This window comes from Larus michahellis, chromosome 4, assembly GCF_964199755.1.
Source record: "Larus michahellis chromosome 4, bLarMic1.1, whole genome shotgun sequence".
Lineage (NCBI taxonomy): Eukaryota > Metazoa > Chordata > Aves > Charadriiformes > Laridae > Larus > Larus michahellis.
The window spans coordinates 21,003,350-21,022,578 of record NC_133899.1 but is presented as its reverse complement, the minus strand read 5'-3'; the positions used below and the strand labels follow the sequence as shown (position 1 = coordinate 21,022,578).

The following is a 19,229-nucleotide window of genomic DNA, read 5'->3' as shown; positions in this document are numbered from 1 at the left end:
TGCACTGAACCCACAAGTAGACGCGTCGCATCTGCCAACTTACCTGACTTCCTCACCAGCGAAATCAAACACTTTGGTGATGGTCACTTTTCCTGAATCTTTTGGCTTCTCAGACTCTTTTGGTTTCTCCTGAAGCTTGTTCCCACTCTTCTCTTCTTCAGTCTGTGAAACATATGAAGGAGAAAGCAAAAAAATGCATTTGTGGGGCCAAGCAGAGCTCGGGTAGCACTGCCATTTAGGTTGTCTGGTCAAAGCAAGTCACCCACAGACAAGACAAAGGAAACAAACACCCCTCCTGCCAGAAGGAAATTCCCCACTTTGGTTCCAGGCTCTCACTGGAGCTCAAGGATCAAACCAGACCCCAGACGAGAAGTGAAATTGTAATTAAATGTAGGAAGGGGCAAGAATAACACTGCTGTCGTTCAGAAAGGAAGCAAAAGCCTGAAGACTCACAGAATGGCGGGGTTGGAAGGGACCTCTGGAGATCATCCCGTCCAACCCCCTGCCAGAGCAGGGTCACCCACAGCAGGTGGCACAGGAACGCGTCCGGGCGGGGTTGGAATGTCTCCAGAGATGGAGACTCCACCACCTCTCTGGGCAGCCTGCGCCAGGGCTCTGCCACCCTCACAGGAAAGAAGTTCCTCCTCGTGTTGAGAAGGAACTTTCCATGGTCAAGTTTGTGCCTATTACCCCTTGTCCTGTCCCTGGGCACCACTGAAAAGAGCCTGGTCCCATCCTCCTGACACCCACCCTTTAAGTGTTTATAAGTGTTGATAAGATCCCCCCTCAGTCATCTTTTTTCCAGACTGAAGAGACCCAAATCCCTCAGCCTTTCTTCATAAGAGAGGTGTTCCAGTCCCCTCATCATCTTGGTAGCCCTTTGCTGTCCCCCGTCCAGCAGTTCCCTCTTCTTCTTGAACCAGGGAGCCCAGAACTGGACACAGCACTCCAGATGCAGCCTCCCCAGGGCAGAGCAGAGGGGGAGGATGACCTCCCTCCACCTGCTGGCCACACTCTTCTTGATGCCCCCCAGGATGCCATTGGCCTTCTTGGCCACAGGGGCCCATTGCTGGCTCATGGTCACCCTGTTGTCCACCAGGACTCCCAGCTCTCTTTCCACAGAGCTGCTCTCCAGCAGGTCAGCCCCAACCTGTCCTGGTGCAGGGGGTTATTCCTCCCCAGGTGCAGCACCCTACACTTGCCCTTGTTGACTTTCATAAGGTTCCTCTCTGTCCAACTCTCCAGCCTGTCCAGGTCTCTCTGTATGGTGGCACAGCCTTCTGCTGTGTCAGCTACCCTGCCCGGCTTTGTGTTATCAGGAAACTATCCCTTCATCCAGGCCATTGATGAATGTATTGAAGAGGACTGGACCCAGTACTGACCCCTGGGGAACACCACTTGTCACTGACCTCCAACTAGACTCTGTGTCCCTAATCACAACCCTCTGAGCTCTGTCTTTCAGCCAATTTTCAATCCACCCCACTGTCCATTCATCAGTTCTCCCAAACTAAGAACCGCCAGGCAGTAAAACTGCCGTGGCGGATTACATAGAAATACATTTATTTTCACTCAAGAATATAGAAGAACACAACCCATCAGCAGGTAAAGCAAGGCTGATTTTCACAGAGAACTCTGAAGATATTAAGCTACTTGTCAATAACGTCTCCCTAATTTGAGAGGGAAATATCTTTATTAAGCAATTTGTCAACACCACCTCTTAATTTACTCCATTGCAACTACAGCTTTTAACGGTATACACAAAAAAATCTCAGACCCTAAGACCCCAAAAAAATCAAAACAAAACCCAAAATTCTTGCTCTAAATCAACCACACACCACAGAGATCTTCAAACAGATATCTTAAATCCAAATCAAGAAGTTCACAAAGAGAACAGAGGAACTGCATCTCTCCATAAATTATTCTGGGCTGTGGAGGAACTTTCAGAGACCATTCACGTTTTAGTGATCTGCCCATAAAAGCAGAACTGCTCAGAAGAGAACTTTCCCCTCTCTCCTTCTCTAATTCTACCTGTAACCATCCCAGCTGTTCCACCAGTGACAACTGAGGTGGAGAGACACAGGAGGGTTCAGATGAAAGGACTTGTCTCAAAAAGTTGCAAGCAAAGATTACACAACCGCACTTGTTCTGCAACCTTCCAAGAGTTGTAGAAAGAAGCTTCACACCGTGAACTGCACTCGCCAGGCATCACCGAGTCAACAGTCCAGACTTGTGTTACAAAATACTTTTTTAGCTGCCCACTCAAAAAACCCCATGACAATTCTAGCAACAGAGGGTCAGTTTTGGTACCTTCTTCCCTTCTGCCACCCTCAGTGTGAAAGGTTTTGCAAGGCAAACACATGCATTTGGTTTTATTAAGAACCAAATCCTTTTAAATAGCTGACTACACACAGAATTCTCTCTACAGAGAACCTCTGCAGACAGAGAGCGAGAGCACGTAAATGACATTTATGAAGGAAAGTAGAAAAAGCTAGATTCATTCTTGTTACAAACGTCCATCCCAACACGCGGCATCTTCCAGACCCCCACAGTGTACGAGGATGAAGGCACAGACATGTCAGCACAGGTCACTTCTGCTTCCCCACTCACACACACGGAGTCTCCCCTTTTTTGAGCAACAGGAAAGGCAAAAGCCTCAGGGGAGAGCCGTGCCCACAAGCACAACTCATACGGAACCTCATTGTGCTGCTGCTACGTCACAAGGAGAATCCAGGACCGGGAAGAGAAGCCAAGAGGGCTCCGCGGGACACTCTGAGATGCTGACAAGCAGCTTCAAGAGCAGCACCGCCAGATCACAGACCTCCCCATCTGGAAGGAAACCAGGAGCTTGGTTTGCCCCACGACGGGACTCCAAGCTTACAAAGCAAACAGGCAGAGGTGAACCCAGCCTCTTCCCAGCTCTGACTGACTTTCGGTACCGGCTAGAACCAATGCCATGTGGTCTAAAGCTTCAGGCCCTTCCCACACTCCCTGGGTGAAGGCCCAGGCCCCCGTTACCTTCTTTCCTTGTGTCACTTGTGTGGCAGCCACCGCTTTGGGTTTCTGTCCCACATCGCTAAGGAAACTGGCCCAAAGAGCATCCTCTTTCCTTTTTTCTTCTTCTTCTCTGTTTCTTTCCACCTGCTCTACATTATCCACTTCCTCCTCTTCCTCCTCCTCTTCACTCTGCTGAGCCTTTTCTTCCTCTTTCTCATCTGGCTCTAGCAAGAGACCTCCTTTCTTCCTCTTCCTGGAAGCAGATACCAAAATATATATATATATACATACACACACACAGTGAGGTGCTGCAACAGTATTCCAGAGCTGAACCAACACAGTATATCGTGTTCTCGCTAAGACATTCTACCTGAAATGTTTCCCCTAACGTCTGGGGGTGAGGCTAATTAATTAAGAGATGATGCTGTTCAGAGAACGCAGCGAGACCGCAGCGGGCAGACCCCTGAAGTGGTCTGGCACGCGTATAAGTATATAATGGACTCCGGGATGTTGTAGGAACCATGAGGGGAGGAGAACCCGGGCAGAATAGGAACCAATTTTAAATAAACTGCACATATGTGGCACCAAAAAGTGGTTTACCTAAAAAGGCTTATTCAAAGGACAAGAACTAGCTGCTGGGGAGGGTTTCCAGGCACGGCGTCTTTCGAGCCCGAGTATCTCTGCCTTTGACGCGAAACCGGAACGAAGAAAAGCCGTTCTCAGCCCCTCAGCGCTGCACCCGCCGGAACGAGCCCCGGCGGAGGCGGCTCCCGGCCGGGCCGGGCCGAGTTAAACGCGGATGTTCCCACCCGGGGAACCGGGGGCGGCTCCTCCCGCGGCCATACCTGCTGGCGGGTCGGCGGGGGCTCCTCCTGCCGCGGGGCGGCCGCGGGCTGTCCGGCGCCTCCTCCCGCACCAGCTCGCTCACGTCGTCCTCGCTGTACTCCGCACCTGCAAGCACAGCCGGTCAGCACAGGGACCACCGGAACCGCCGCCGCCGCCCCCGGCCCCGGCCCCGCTCACCCGAGGGCACGTAGTCCTCGTCCTCGGCCGAGGAATACTCCTCCGAGCCCGACATGATGCCGGCCCCGCCGCCTCCTTACGCCCGCCGCCTCCGCCTCCTCCTCACGCGCGCCCGCCGCCGCCCAGAGCGTCGCCGCCGGTGCCGTGGCGCCCCCTGGCGGGGTGGGAGGTGACTGCGCCTACCGAGGCGGCGCCGAGGACGGGAAGCAGCGAGGGGAAAGCCGCCGAGGGGGCTAGAACGCCCCTCCAGCCCCGGAGGCGCTTCCGGTGCGAGCGGGCTCCCGGTTTCCTTTGCGGCCGACAGTCGTTCCCATGGCAGCGCGGGGGCGGGGGGGGCGTGTCCTGGCGAGCGGCGGTTGGCGGGGAGCGCTGTCTGTCACAGTGCGGCGCTTCCCATTGGCTAGGAGGGGCGGAAGGGGGCGGGCGGAAGGGGAGCCGGCGGATGGCGGCGGCGGGGCCGGTGAGGGGATGGAGGGCGGCGAGGCGGGCGGCGGCGGGGGGCTTCTGCAACAGATCCTCAGCCTCCGCCTGGTGCCCCGTGTGGGCAACGGCACCACCACCTACTCCAGCCCGCTCTCCACCTTCCCAGGTACCCTTCCCCGCCGCGGGGCCTGCTCGGAGCGGGGCCCTCAGGCCCGTGGGCCCCGAGCCTGCCCTCACGGCCCTTCTCTCCACAGAGATGTGGTATGGCGTCTTCCTGTGGGCCCTGGTCTCCTCCCTCTCCTTCCACGTCCCGGCTGCTTTGCTAGCGCTCTTCACGCTCAGGCATCACAAGTACGGCAGGTTCATGTCCGTGAGCCTCCTGCTGATGGGCATCGTGGGACCCATCACCGCCGGCATCCTGACAAGTACGGTAGATGCTCGAAAATAGCGGCCGGGTGGCTTTGTCAGAATCAGAGGTTGCCTTCGGGAGCGTGGCGTACCGCGGCATTCCCTGGGTGGAGAGGAGATGAATGCTTTGGTTATATTCCCCCCTCGACCCATGTTTGAAAGAGTTCATAGAATAGAATCATACGATCATCTAGGTTGGAAGGGACCTTTGAGATCATCGAGTCCAACCCTCAACCCAACACTACCAAAATCACCACTGACCCACGTCCCTCAGCACCACGTCTGTCCAGCTTTTAAGCACCTCCAGGGATGGCGACTCCACCACTGCCCTGGGCAGCCTGTTCCAATGCTTGACAACCCTTTCCGTGAGGAAATTTTTCATGGTATCTGATATGAATCTCTCCTGGTGTAACTTGAGGCCTCTTGTCCCATCATCTGTTCCTTGGGAGAAGAGACCGACTCCCCCTGGCTGCACCCTCCTTTCAGGGAGTTGCAGAGAGCGAGAAGGTCTCCCCTCAGCCTCCTCTTCTCCAGGCTGAACACCCCCAGCTCCCTCAGCCGCTCCTCACAGGACTTGTGCTCCAGACCCCTCACCAGCTCCATTGCCCTTCTCTGGACACGCTCCAGCACCTCAATGTCTTTCTCATTGTGAGGAGCCCAAAACTGAACACACATAGGTGGAGCATCCCACCTACCAAGCCCTTTGTCAGGGATATCACACATGCCCGTCAAGTGTAGAGCCGCGTGGGCTTTCAGGTTTCTGAGCACTGGGAGCAAAAGCACTTGCAGGTTTGGTTTCTGTGCCCAGAAGTGGATGATATTTGCAGTTTGTGGACTGTGGCGTAGAGGATCTTGTGATGAGAGTATGTCCAAAACTGCGGCAACCTCCAAGCCTTCTGGAGGCCTCAGTAGCGTTTCCTCACCAATTTACCCATTGCCACGTTGGTTACTGGCTGAGGTTTGTCACTGTAAACCCAGTCCTGCATTTCTGCCAGCCGGTGTGTAGGGGTTTGGGGCCCTCTCCCACAAACCCCCTCTGTTCTCTGTCCCAGTCTCACATCCTCAGAGACTTCCCCCTTCGTCCCTGCGGTTTAACAGCGTGTGTCTCACGTGCGCTGTCACACATTCACGTTTTGGCTTTTTCCCCTCTCTGCAGGTGCTGCCATTGCTGGAGTTTACAGAGCTGCGGGGAAAAAAATGATTCCCTTCGAAGCCCTCATTTTAGGAGTGGGCCAGACATTCTGCGTGGTGGTGGTTTCGTTTCTGCGCATTTTAGCCACTCTCTAGCTCTTCCTCAGACGCTGGAGATCACAGATTGAAGGAAGAGCAAAGGACCTGCTGCCGGCACCATCTCTGAAACAACCAACCAGTGAGCGCAATTCGAGGGGTGCCTCGCCGTGTGATTCTCCACTGGTTAAAAGATACATGAAGGCCTGCTCCTGCCTCCAGCATGGCTGCAAATTAAGCTAAACATTGTGAATTTTGTTACTTTTTTTTGTAACATGAAGTGCCAAGTGAAACTTTATTTCCCTGGAGGATAGGGAAATGGATTCCAGAGGAGGAGGCCCACGTACCTTTCACCAGTGATGAATTGCAGGTGACAGCGGCTGTTCTGGGGTAGAAACACTGCCACAGAGTGATGTGATGTCTTCGGAGCTCACTTAACGCTTTGAACTCTTGCTGCTTTGTTTGCAGTGAACCTGAAGCTCTTTTAATGTGAATTTTCTAAATGAGAAAATTAATTTGTTTTCTTCCTGGCCCCAGCTTCCTAATACCAGGTCTTGGTCATAGTGAATTTGGGAGCAGCAAATGGAAAACTCTTTTTAGACAGATGAAAAGTGCAAATCTGTGTCCGAGAGCTGTGACTATGAATGCTGGGGCAGGGGAAATAACTGGCACTGTTTTTATGAATTTTATTATGGTGAAGCTCTCCTGGCGCTGTGTACCTCCTGCCCAAGAGGCAAAGCAAAGCTGAATGGGCGTTACGCCCTGCTGCCCACACTAGAAATCCCAGGGCGCATGCGTGACCGTGCGCTGTTGCTTCTCAGGCTCTGAAGGAGCCTCGTATTTTTAATCTTCTCCCTTTTCTTTTTACTTGCTGATCATGTTTACATTGGTGTGGCGGAACTGGGTGTCTTCACGGACATGTAAACATCGCTGGCCGGCTTACAGAAAATGCAGCTCGCTGCTGCTTCGCTGGCTGCGCTGGTGACAACTGCATGGCTGGCACTGGGCTGTTGTGACTGGGGCTCCCCGGGTGTGGGGGCGGGGAGCGTGCTGTGTTTTCGGCATCCCACCTGCAGCGTGCCAGTGTGGGGATGCCTGCGAGGAGCCTGGGTGATTCCCGCGTCCATCAGGGGCATGCCGTGTGAACACAGCCCCAAACCAACCCTTGCAGCAGGCAGTGTGATCTCTCCTAATGAATTGTTTTAGTTTGTTTCATTTTAAGTGATTTTTAACTAACTCTTAGATCTGCCTTTTTGCCTGGAGGCATGCCACGCAGCCGGGGCTCTCCATTTGCTACCTGGGCGCTTTCTGGGGGCTTGGTTTTTTGGGGTCCTTGGGGAAGCGGAGGTTGAACTCAAAGGATGCGGCTTTGTAGCCGGCTCCGTGGCTTTGCTGTGATCCGTGTTTGTTTATCGCCAGCTGACAGTCGTGCGGGCTGCCGAGGGAAGGCGCCGTCTGTGTCCAGCCTCCCAGGACACAATTCCCATCTGTGGTTTTGCTGAACTCTTTTGATTTCTAAACCAGCTTGCCTTTTTTACCTGCAACATTTCGTAAGGCCAGTTATCTTCCATGAATCCCATGTCCTCTGTGCTGAAACAACCCTCAACAGGGCCACGGGTTGATCATGAAGAAAGGACTTCTCTTTATGTACTAAGTTATCCAGAGTGGTCTGTTGACAGCTGATGGAGAGAGGTGTTTTTTGGGAACTATTTACTGAGATGACTCGTAATTTTTAGCCTGTGTTAATTCAGGGAATGAGGCTGTGCATTTTAGGAAAGACTTTAATGTGAATCCTTCTTCTTAGGTGGGTGAGGTCCAAGCAGTGTAACACATACTAAACCCTGGATCTTCGGAGTGCCCTGTGTGCTGTGCTGATGGTAGAGAGCCGGCTTTCCTCCCGCCGCATCCCCCGGGGGACGGTTGAGCCTCTCCCTCCCTCTTTGCTTCTGCCCCCAGTGAAAAAGCAGGAATAATGATCTCTCTAGATGTCTTTCCCCCTTCCCACTTCTTATTTCAAATGCCTGCACACACAGCGCGTGTCCGGAGTCCCTGGTTTGATTCACGTGAATTAAACTGTGTTTTCCTGGATGAATGAAAAGTCCCTCATGGGACTTAGACTGGGCGGGTCTGGCCTTACCTTTTGGGTGACGCTAGAAACTGTGTCCTGGGCACCCGCTGTGCTTCCCTTTCCCCCTGCCCTGGCGCCTGGCATCCCTCAGTAGCAAGGACTAAGCTGATTCCAACTGGGAAAGCACTTTATCAGTGCGCCATGGCACAAGGATGGTTCCTCTGCAGTAACGGGGCTGAGGCACACAGGGGACTAATCCAGGCTGTTAAGAGCTCAGAACAAATGAAAAAAAAAATCACTTGGTGCTGGGCAAACCGAAAACCTCCTGATTTTTACCCATTGTGATGACCTGAAGTCGTTTTGGGGATGTGGGGTGCTGCTTCACTTGAAAAGTTGGCAGCTCGGCCAGTGTTTGGAAGTTGAGTGGTTGGAGCTGGTGGTGCCTCTCTGTGCCCAGACGCTGGGGAATTTTCAGGGAATTCTTGCATAAAAGGTGAAAAATCAGCTGCTGACTTGTCGTGACAGGTATTAGCGCTGGGGGAGAGCTCTTTGTGTCGCCCCGGTACTCACAGACCTTCCTCCACTCCCCCAGCTGCCTTCCTGACCTCCCTCTCCAGTAAAACCAGATCCAAACAGGAAGGAGGAATGGTTTTGAGTTGATGCACCAGATCGGTCACAACCGGTGGTTTCCTCCCCTCTCATCACGTCGCTTTGGTCTTCCCTTTGTGTTCCTTATCCTGAGTGAGGCGAGGCGAGGAATTCCTTCAGTTTTCAGCGGGTTTCGGTAGACTTCACTCAGTCAAACTTGCCAAAAGCTGCCAAGAGCTTGCAAAACTGTCAATGCCGAGGTGTCCCGGGCTGGGCAGTGCTCTGAACCCCCGGCCAGGAGTATCGGTCCAGGAAACACCTTGCAGAGAAGCCGCCTGCCCTGGGGAAACGTTGCTGTGTGAGTCGAAACTCGTGGCCCCGCTTTGTGTGCACGAACATCCTCTGTGCTGATTTAGATACCGCCCGACTTCCTGTCTCACTAACGACTGCGGCTGTCGCGAACAAATCTTTGTATGATAGAAAACTCTGTAAATTTTATTTTTTTACTGACACTTCTGATCCTGGTGGTGATTATCAGTAAATTCTGTAAAGATGGAGGTGAACGGAGTCACGTGTTTCTCCTGACGGGCGACGAGGTTGTGGTTTGGGAAACAAGCTTTGCTCCTGCCTCACACGGGGCAGGTTTCTCCCGCCCGGGGCCCTCGGCACCAGGAAATATCCTGGTTCTGGTGGTGAGTTTTGTCTCCATCAGGGGCTGGATGTGCGCCTGCAGCCAGGCACCGCAGCCCGAGGTGACATCTTGCTGCTTCTCGGCTGTTGGGGATGTCCCAGCTTGTTTCGAGGCTGGGAGTCCCCGTTCCCCAGCGGACGTGCGGGGTCCCCACAGCCCCTAGGCTCGGTGCAGGGGTTCTCACCCCGTGACCGTGGCTTTGCTGGGGTAGTGTCTCCGTCCTTGTACACGGCTCAGGCTCTCCTTGGGGAGCAGGCGTGGGGGGTCCCACTGTCCCCTTGCTGCTCTCTGGATGGCACCCTACACCTGACCTGCATGACTCCGGCTAAACCAAGAGCCAGAGTGATGCCTGTGATACGGGACCTGCATTATTTTTATGTAGAACCATAGGATCATAGGATGGTTTGGGTTGGAAGGGACCTTAAAGCCCACCCAGTGCCACCCCCTGCCCTGGGCAGGGACACCTCCCACCACACCACGTTGCTCCAAGCCCCGTCCAGCCTGGCCTTGAACACCTCCAGGGATGGGGCAGCCACAGCTTCTCTGGGCAACCTGGGCCAGGGGCTCACCACCCTCGCAGCAAACAATTTCTGCCTCAGATCTCACCTAAATCTCCCCTCTTCCAGTTTAAACCCCTTCCCCCTCGTCCCATGGCTCCCCTCCCTGCTCCAGAGTCCCTCCCCAGCTTTCCTGGAGCCCCTTTAGGGCCTGGCAGGGGCTGGAAGGTCTCCCCGGAGCCTTCTCTTCTCCAGGCTGAACCCCCCCAGCTCTCTCAGCCTGTCCTCCCAGCAGAGGGGCTCCAGCCCTCCCAGCATCTCCAGGGCCTCCTCCGGCCCCGCTCCAACAGCTCCGTGTCCTTCTTGTGCTTGTACATATCTATCTACCTGGATACAAGCTACAAAGGCTGAGATGGGCAAAACATGCCTTTGTAAGAGGGTTTCCCGAGAGCTGGTGACCACGTGCCTTCGCGTCTCCCCTGGACTACCGGGCAAATGTGCTCCGAGGTCAAACCAAACCAGCCTGAAAAATTCACATCCCGAGTCGGCAGGGGTCCAGGAGCTTTTATTGGCAGTAAAAGGTCAGCACGTTCTCTTGGTTGCCGCGGGTGAGGATGATGGGGGGTCTCAGGTCCTGCGAGAGGGTCTCCAGCCAGGCCATGTAGAGGGAGCTGGGGCAGCGACCCTTCCTGCCGATGGGCAGCGTGCTGCGGCGGCAGCGAGGGGCCGGCTCAGCGCGGCCGAACACAGACCCCTCGGCCAACCCCCCAAGCTGAGCTCCCTCCTTGGCCCCTCTCCCAATCCCATGCTAATTTGCAGGTTATTTCCCTAAAAAAAAGGGTCAATGCCACATCCTCCCCCCACCTTCATGGTGGCCGGATCCCTTGGTACCCTCCAAGGGCTTTTCCCCGCGATGCTGCACCATTCCAGCGTGGCGCTGGGGTGTGCGGCCAGGATCTCCCCGCGCCGGGGGAACATCCAGAGGGACCATTGCCACGGGGTAAGAAACAGGCGGTGCTGGCACCTACATGGCTATGAGCGCCGCGTCCCGCGAGTAATCCAGCAAAATCTCATTCAGCCTCACTTGTCGGAGCGACTGCGGAGCAGAGAGGGTTGACGTGCAAAATAATTGTTTCCAAAAAGACCGAATTTTGTCTCGAAAGCAGGAGACCCTCTGCGGGAGTCGTCCCCACCACCGGTGCTACCTTGGCTCTGTTTTTGTTGACCTCCTCGTCAGAGATCTTCCAGGGACAGCCCTGCCTCATCTCGTTCACCGTGGCCTCGTCCTTGAAGCCATCGTTCAGCCTGAAGGGAGCGATCAGGTCCTCGAACCTCCTGATGCTGCAAGACAAGCAGAAGGTGCCAGGGAAGGGGGCCCGGTGGGGTGGGTGGTGGGGTGTTTTGCGGGTGCTGGGGGCGGGGGGAGAAGGAGAGGGGGGCGGTTACTGCTCCGGCCGGGGTTTCTGGTTGATGTCGGGGAGGATGTGGACCTCGTGGAAGTCAAGGCGGAACTTGCTCAGCAGAGAGACGATCCTGCCGGGGGGAAAAGGAAACATTTGCCAAAAATTAGCAGGGCGCGGTGGCTCTGGAGGGGACCCGTCCCGGCAGAAGCAGAAACCCCCGCTGCCATCCTTGGTTTCCACTTGGGTTTCCCCCACACCGCAATCACATTGAGTTTTTGTAGGAGCGAGGCAAAGAAGCCATGTTGGAGCCCAAAAACCCATTACAGCAAAGCCCAGGGGACTCGGGGAGGGGGAAGTGGCTCCTGCCACCCCCCCATGGGGACAGCGGCGGTGGCCGCGTGGCTCAGAGGAGCTGCAGGTGTGAGCGGCCACCAGCACTTACGCCTTCCTCTCTTCGTCCATCCTGTTGATCTGCCCGCCGACGAACACCCGGATTTTGCACTTTGCCCACCGCTTCTTGCGCCCCAGGAGGTAGGGGATGAGCAGCGTGAGACCTGGCCCCAAAACACCCCGTGGGAGACGCAGCGGTGGTGACCCCACGGGCTCGCCAGTGCTTTCTCGATGCCAGCGATGCCCTGGCACCACTCGGCGAGGACTGAGCCCTCCCGGGCAGCGCGGTGGAGGGGCTGGGTTCGCCTCAGCTGGTCAGACGGACGGTGAAGAGCCACAGCAGCTCAAGGTGAAGGTTACCTCCGTCGTCGAAGAGCCAGTAAATGTCGATGGTCTTCTTGCCCTGCTCATTCTGGAAGATGGTGCTCGCCTGCTGCTCGCCGGCCAAGGCGGCGGGGTCCGCTGCTGGGGCGAGAGGGTCCCGGTGTCGGCGATGGGTACTGCTGGCCACGGATTAAAGGCCACAGATTCCTCCTGGCCCCAGCTCTGCTCCCCATCGCTGCCGAAACCCACCGCCCTCCCTGCGAATGTGGCTCCCCGAAAGTAATCCTCGAAGCCGGGGATGCTCTGGGTGGCCCCGAGCCAGCACCAACCTGTGCCCGGGGCTGCTCTGCCGCTGGTGCCGTTCCCCTCGGGGTGCTCCGCTGCCTCGAACGTGGGGTTAACTGGGGAGGGAGGACAACAGCACGGGCAGCAGGGCAGCACCCTGATGTCCCCATCCCCTTCGGTTCCAGCCCAGGAGTGTGACCTTCACCTGGGGACACGTTGCTGGCTGGCACGTCCCAAAGCTCCGGCACGTCTCTGAGCATCTGCCCAAAACTGCTTACCGTGAGCCTGCATCACTCGGGAAACATTCAGCCCTTCCTTCATTCTCATTAAGCACACGCCGTACTTGAAATCGAAGGCGTCGCTGGAAGGAAGGAGAACGCACTTAACGGTGGCCAGCTCGTGTTGGGTGGCACTGCCAGCCTGACCAGATGCCGCACACGTGGCCACAGTGTCCCCACATTCACTCGTGGGGCCACCACCGGCGTCCCCGGGGGTGGAGGATGCAGTGTGGCCGTACTGCAGGATGCCCACGTAGTCCTCCAGGCTCTGCGGGGACACCGTCCGCCAGTTCCTCTTGTAGCCCAGGGCCAGGATGTTGGGTCTCATCTTCCCAAGGCCGGCAGCCTACGGAGAGATGTCCCCATGAGACGCCATGGACACGGGCGATGCCAGCCCACAAGGGATCCATGCAAAGTAGGGTACCCGGAGGTCGGGGAGGGGGGTCAGAGCCCCCCAAACCGTGATGGAAGACCTGACGGTCAACGGCCAAAGGTGGCTCTACCTGGATGAGCATTTGGACGCCGCTTCTCAGATCCTCAGCCACCACATCTGTGTAGAAAGCCTTGATCTTCCTCTTCATAAGCCACTTGATGTGTCCATCTGCCGTCAGCCGGGACTCCAGCATCTTCTGCTTCTGCGGTCCCTGGGGAGAGAAGGGGAAGGGACTCAGGTACAGGCGGCCCCTTCCAGCTGCTGGTCTTGCCACCAAGGACCTCCAGCTCCTCTCTTCCCAAATCAGTGGCAAGACCTGATGGGTGGTTGCAATCACAGCAAGAAAACCAGCAAATGTGGGAGCCAACAGCCAACACACACGATGCCAGCAGCCCCCTGGCTGTGGACAAGCTGGCGTTTGCTGCACCATGGCCCCAGCTGCTCTTCAGGGCTGTAGGACCACTCCTGTCCTCTGAGCAACCGCCTCGTCCTACCCCATCTTTTCTTTGGCAATTAGTTGGCAAGGGGGAGCCGTTAGCCCACGTGGACATCCTGGTGCTTCATCACTGTTGCTTAACAAGCTGGAGAGGCTTTCAGACAAAACATTTCATCATCTGGCGGCATGCAGATGTGCACGTTTCCACCCACGGCCCCGTGATCCAACCAGGACACATCTGGATTTCCCTGGAGCCCCCAGGACAAGGAACCAACTGGCTTTTGCAGGCGACTCACGATGAGCACGTTGCCGCAGAGCATCAGGCTGAGGTTCTTGGTGAACGTCCCCACGAAGTCCACCAGGGCCGGGCGGAAACTGGGGGGGCCGGTCAGCACCAGGCACTGGGGTCTGCGGGCGGGGAGAGGGAAGAGCCAAGGCTGGTACTTGGGAGGCACCGAGCCTCTCTGGAATGAGCCACGTCTCTTCTCCCGTGCCCAGCCAGTGGCAACTACAGGGAGCGTCTTTAGGACGATACGAAAACATGTGGTTGAGCGGCCACCCTCACTCTTTGATCGTTTTATATCAGATGAGACCAACGCGTCTGTGTCTGCCTGGTACCGGGAAGGGAAGGTTTGCCCCGCTTTCCACCTCTGCCCACATGGCAAAGGCGTGGGATTTTGGACACAGCCACATTTTGCTGGGGCTACCGGTCGCTGAGGATGGTGGTGAGGACGTGGCCATGGGCATGAAGCCATCCCGGGTTTGTCGGTGGTGGTGGTTGGCTCTGCATCCCCCCTCCCTCCACGCCTGGCATCACGGCGAGCCGCCCTTGCCTGTAGTTCTTGATGTGCTCCTCCACTTCACTCAGCCCCACCGAGTAGTTGAGGGCCATGTTGTACGAGCTGGCTTGCATGGAGGAGCCCCAGTTGACATCTACGTGGGGAAGATGGATCAGTAACGGGGCCAGACACCTCCGGGGGCATCGCCCGTGCCGGGTTACCGCCACGCACCCGGCTTTTTGTAGAGGACGTATCCCAGGAGGAAGATGACAATGCCGAAGGCAATGAGGGCTGCCCACCAGGTCAGCAGGAACATGATCACCACCGAGACGGCGGCCCCGAAGAGCGCGGCCCACTTGCTGTAATACCGAAAGGAGGGTCGCCAGCCTGCACGCAAACACAGACAGTGGCCGCTGCCGGGACGGGGAGCTGGACGGGGAGCCCCCCGCCACACGGCACGGCGTGGCACGGCACGGCACAGCCCACCTGGGGAGTTGGTGATGGAGGCGTGGAAGCAGCTGAAGTTGATGAGGGCGTAGGAGCAGAGGAAGAAGTTGGAGATGATGGGGGCGATGGCATTGAGCTCGGCTGTGGGGAGGAGGAGGAGGAGGAGAGCGAGTTGGTGGCGGGGACGAAGTCACCCGGCTGGCGGCGGGCACCGGGAGGGCGCCACGCACCTACCGATGAGGATGAAGCCAACGGCGATGACGTAGGTGAGCATGTAGCCGCGGATGGGCTCGCTGTTCCTCCCGTAGCCCTTCCCGAAAAAGCCTATGAGAGGGTAGAGCTGGTCCTTGCAGAGACACTGTGGGGAGAGACGTGTTGGGGTCTCCAGACTTTGCCGGGGACGTGGGATGGCAGCGCCGTGGTGCGTCTTGCACCCGTAAGAGCAAGGACCAAACTGGCCTCATGCCTTCGCATCCTCCTCGCCCCTCGTGGGGCTGCTGGTGGCCACAAAGCCCCACGGCGCTGAGCACATCCCCTCCCCGCAGTCGTACATCTGCTGCCAGCAGCGTGACGCCGGGAGCATCGCCCGCTCCTGCTGCTGGGCTCGGGGACGGGAGCCGGCGGACACGGACATGCCACCCCCTTACCTGGAAGACTTTGGGTGCTGAGACGAGGCAGGCCAGCGCCGAGGAGAGGGTAGCGCCAAAGATCCCCGCCGTGATGAGGGGGCCGAATCCGGACACCATGCTCATGCTCTGCCCCAAAAGCAGATGGTCAGGACCCCCGGCACCCCCCGTGCATCAGCCCCTGCCCCGGCCCTAAGGGATTTCCAGCCCATGGGCCCCATCCTGCCACCCACAGGGCTTTTCCATCAATGTTATCTGGACGGTGAAGTCCAGCCACATCCAAAAGCCCGAGGAAAATATGTTCCCCGGTGTCTCCCGGGATGCTGGGGGCGAGGCGGACATGGGGCTGTCCCGGGAAACCCACCCCTTGCAGCACAAACCCGGTCAGGAGCTGGGACTGGGGGGGAGTGATGGCCCCCAGCAGCACCTGGTAGTAGTTGCTGAGCCCGTATCGGCAGCTCTGCCGCTGGGCGCAGGCGGTGAAGTTCCAGCCGAAGCCGCAGGCCAGTCCCTCGCAGCCCGGCGAGCCCACCGCCATGCTGTCGTTCAGGCTGCCCGAGGCGTCCCGCACCACGCAGGCGCCTGGCAGGGGGACACACAGCACCTGCTCACCACCCGCACCCGTGCCGGCCCGGGATATCAGTGCCAGCATCTATGGCTCGCTCCCCCTTCCCACCACCTGCTTCCTCCCAGGCCACCCCTTTCAGCTCACCCAAGGAGGTTTTGCTCACCGATCGTAGCAGAAAGCACCAGGTAGGACACGGTGGTCCAGAAGATGGCCATCAAGGTGCCCTTGGGGATGGCCACGGCGGGATCCTGCCCAAGGGAGTCGCAGAGAGATGTAAGACAGCTTTCCAGCAGCATCTTAATTGTGGCTGCTGTTTCACAAGAGGGATCTGAATTCATTGCGACACAAAGGGGCAGAGCATCTCCTGGCTGAGCCTTCCCCAAAGTTTCCGGAAGAAATGAAATAGAGTCTAAAAGCTGGATCAAAGCCAAAGACCTGGGAACACAGGGTCGAACCCTGAGACGCACCGGCTCAGGCAGCAACGCTCAAAACCCACCTTCAGGTCACCTGAAATGTTGGCCCCAGCCAAGATGCCAGTTGCCGACGGGAAGAAAATGGAAAACAAGCCGAAGAAGGAGCCCTCGGGCCCACGCCAGTTGGGCACGAAGTTCTGGGCAAAGATTTCAGCTAGGGAAGAAGCAGAGGAGAAGCATTTGGGGCCTCCCAACCGCCTTTCTCCTGGCTGAAGCAGCTCAGTGCTGGCTGGAGGCCCACCGCTTGTGGCGGGTAACCCGTGGGAGGAAGACGTGCATTTACTGGCATCTCTCAGCGAGGAGCACCTGCCCAGAGCAAACTTCTCCCCCAAGGGCAGCAAAGAGCCGGGCTCTGGTGATGCCCTTGGACTTGTTGAGCATAACCCCGACCCGTGGTGGACCCACCTCGGTAGCTGAAGAAGCCCTTCGCTTGCTTCTCGGCAGTGGCCGGGATCACCGTCCCCACCAGGTAATTTATGAAGGAAACCAAGATGACCAGGAAAAACAGTATCTGCGCCTGCCAGACCAGAAAAAGCCAGCTGAGGGGTCAGGGTTTGGGTGCCAAGAGGGTGAAGGACATAGGAGACACCCTCACATGTTTTGGGGGAGCTATGGGCATCCTCTGCTCCTCGGATGCAGCAGGGATGGCTCTCATCAGCCCAAGGGGACAAGGTGAGCAGAAGAAGCAAGCGGTACCTTGGCTTCCCACTCCATGCCGGCCAGGGAGATGCCCAGCAGCACCGTCACAGTGACGACCCCGATGATGCGGATGTCGTTGGTGGGGTCCACGATGAGGGAGTTGTGCTCCTGGGGAGGGGGAACTGTCCACGATGTGGAAATAACCCTCTCTCTTACCCAACCACCGGCATTGCCACGACTTTTAGTAGTTGGTGGTTGATTATCAGTGGCCCAACGTTAACATAAACGTTGATAATTAATGCAGCTTGTGCGGGAAAGACGTGGGGATGAGGAGGTGGGGATGGAGGAGGTGGGGGTGAGGAGGTGGGGATGGAGGAGGTGGGGATGGAGGAGGTGGGGATGGAGGAGGTGGGGATGAGGAGGTGGGGATGAGGAGGTGGGGATGAAGGAGATGGGGATGAAGGAGATGGGGATGAAGGAGGTGGGGATGAAGGAGGTGGGGATGGAGGAGGTGGGGATGGAGGAGATGGAGGGGACGGGACACAGAGAACACACAGAGCCGCTCTTTCACCTGCAGCAGGTCCCGGACAGTTTCGGCAAAGCCCACCGTGTGCATGGCCACGGCTACTGCGTTGGCGAAGGCAAAGATCAGCCCGATGGAGCCGCCCAGCTCCGGCCCGAGGCTCCGGGAGATGAGGAAGTAGGTGCCCCCTGAGGTGGCAGGAGCACCCCATGGTGTTATCTGCCTCCCCCCGCAACGTTATCTGCCCCCTCTCCTTGCACCTCACAGCCCGTGCTGGGAGGGGGACAACACGCTACCTGACTTCACTTTGCCGTTGGTGGATATGGCAGAGATGGACAAGCCGGTGATGGTGGTCACCGTCACGGACATCAGGATGATGAGCCACGTCAGGGCTGTGGAGAGAGGGCACCACTTCGTTCCTGCATCCCCCCAGCCCCATAGACCCCCCCCCGGCCTCCCTAGGAGACCCCCAGGGACCCTACACATGGCCCCACGCTCGATGCTGCTGGCACTGCCACCATCCCCAAGGTGTTTTGGGGAACGGCGAGCCCGGTGCCGCCGTCCTGCCCGCCATGTACTGCCGGCACCCACCGATTCCCGCCTGGGCGGTGATCCAGGGCAAGCGCAAGTAGAGGATGACTCCCCAGATGTTCAGCATGCAGCGGATCTGGGGAGGGGGGGACAGAGAAGGGGACCTCAGTGGGCGGGCGCCCGGGGACAGCGGGGGCCATGCCGGCTCTCCTGCTCCTCCGAGAGACCCGCCAGGGAGGGCGGGGGCATTGTCCAGAACACGGACGCTTGCGAAAAAGATTATATATATGTATATTGGGAAAAACGTGACGATGGGGAGCAAATGCATCGCCCCCCTGCTTGGATGGGGGTGGGAGGGCAGGAGGATGCTCCCCGTGGGACCAGTCGCACTCACCATCACGCCCTTCACCCATCCGAAGCGGACGGGCTCCGGCGTGGGGGCTCTGCCCGGCTCCTCCGGTGCCTCCTCTGGCCCGGCCTCTGGCACGCCATTGCTCCGCTGTGGCTCCGACAACGGCGGGCGGAGGTGGCCCGTGTCAGGCTGTGGGGACAAGGGGAGGGCAGGTGAGGGCGGGCAGGGCTGAAGGCAGCCGGCCATCGCTGGTGGAGAGCTCTGGCACAGCTGGAAACAGCTGGGTTATCCCTTCTTGGGATGCGCGTATGGGCACGACCTCAAGAAGCAGGAGACGCCACTCCATGGTGGCCCAACCAGGGGGATGCCGGAGGTGCCGGCAGCGCGGATGACCCCCGCCTTACCTTGAGGATGGAGTGGAGGTCCGCCAGCGAGGGCCTGCCCCTCCTGCCATCGCCCACCCCGTTGCTGTTGGCGTAGTGCTCGTAGGCCGGCACCACGTCCACCGTGTTGTAGCCGAAGGTCCTGGTGCAGAGGGTGCTGCCGGAGAGGTGGGTGCCGTCGCAGCCGGCCCCCTCGGCGGGCACGTAGGGACCCCGGACGCCCTCCTCCATGCCCAGGAGGGTGCTGATGGTGAAGCGGCCGCTGCAGCGGGACAGGGTGGGGGGCAGCTCCGGGACGGGCAGCTCAGCCATTGCCGGGGCGAGGGACGGGGCGGAGAGGGGTTCGCCGGATTTATACCCGGCAAAACCGGCGCGAAGTGACCGGCACCCACCCGCCGCCGTTGCTAACGGGGAAAGGAATCGGCTCGAACCACCCTGAG

The 19,229-nt window shown here is 57.9% G+C and overlaps 3 protein-coding genes across 3 annotated transcripts in view; 1 reads left to right on the top strand and 2 right to left on the bottom strand.

Moving 5' to 3' along the window:
* Window positions 1-4,266, bottom strand: part of CFDP1 (craniofacial development protein 1) — a 75,032-nt gene extending 70,766 nt beyond the window's left edge. Inside the window, exons 1-4 of the mRNA XM_074583266.1 lie at window positions 4,018-4,266; window positions 3,840-3,945; window positions 3,016-3,247; window positions 44-162 (exon numbers count right to left, since the gene is read on the bottom strand). Coding sequence (XP_074439367.1) covers window positions 44-162; window positions 3,016-3,247; window positions 3,840-3,945; window positions 4,018-4,072 — 512 coding nt within the window. The 5' untranslated portion in view covers window positions 4,073-4,266. The remainder of the gene's footprint in view (window positions 1-43; window positions 163-3,015; window positions 3,248-3,839; window positions 3,946-4,017) is intronic.
* A 185-nt stretch (window positions 4,267-4,451) lies between these two features.
* On the top strand, window positions 4,452-9,288 carry TMEM170A (transmembrane protein 170A). The gene is made up of 3 exons (XM_074583264.1): window positions 4,452-4,606; window positions 4,695-4,865; window positions 6,005-9,288. Exons 1-3 carry the CDS (start codon window positions 4,486-4,488, stop codon window positions 6,133-6,135), a joined length of 423 nt encoding a protein of 140 aa, XP_074439365.1. The 5' UTR covers window positions 4,452-4,485; the 3' UTR covers window positions 6,136-9,288.
* A 1,196-nt stretch (window positions 9,289-10,484) lies between these two features.
* SLC12A3 (solute carrier family 12 member 3) lies at window positions 10,485-19,101 on the bottom strand. The gene is made up of 26 exons (XM_074586876.1): window positions 18,811-19,101; window positions 18,449-18,595; window positions 18,115-18,190; window positions 17,820-17,915; window positions 17,572-17,711; window positions 17,058-17,168; window positions 16,767-16,878; window positions 16,385-16,515; window positions 16,052-16,136; window positions 15,748-15,902; window positions 15,342-15,449; window positions 14,929-15,052; window positions 14,734-14,835; window positions 14,479-14,634; window positions 14,302-14,401; window positions 13,765-13,876; window positions 13,103-13,243; window positions 12,839-12,945; window positions 12,600-12,682; window positions 12,366-12,437; window positions 12,073-12,174; window positions 11,765-11,876; window positions 11,366-11,452; window positions 11,125-11,260; window positions 10,948-11,015; window positions 10,485-10,626 (listed from the first exon to the last, which is right to left on the bottom strand). The coding sequence occupies exons 1-26, from the start codon at window positions 19,099-19,101 to the stop codon at window positions 10,485-10,487; spliced, it is 3,096 nt and encodes a 1,031-aa protein (XP_074442977.1).
* Window positions 19,102-19,229: the final 128 nt, after the last annotated feature.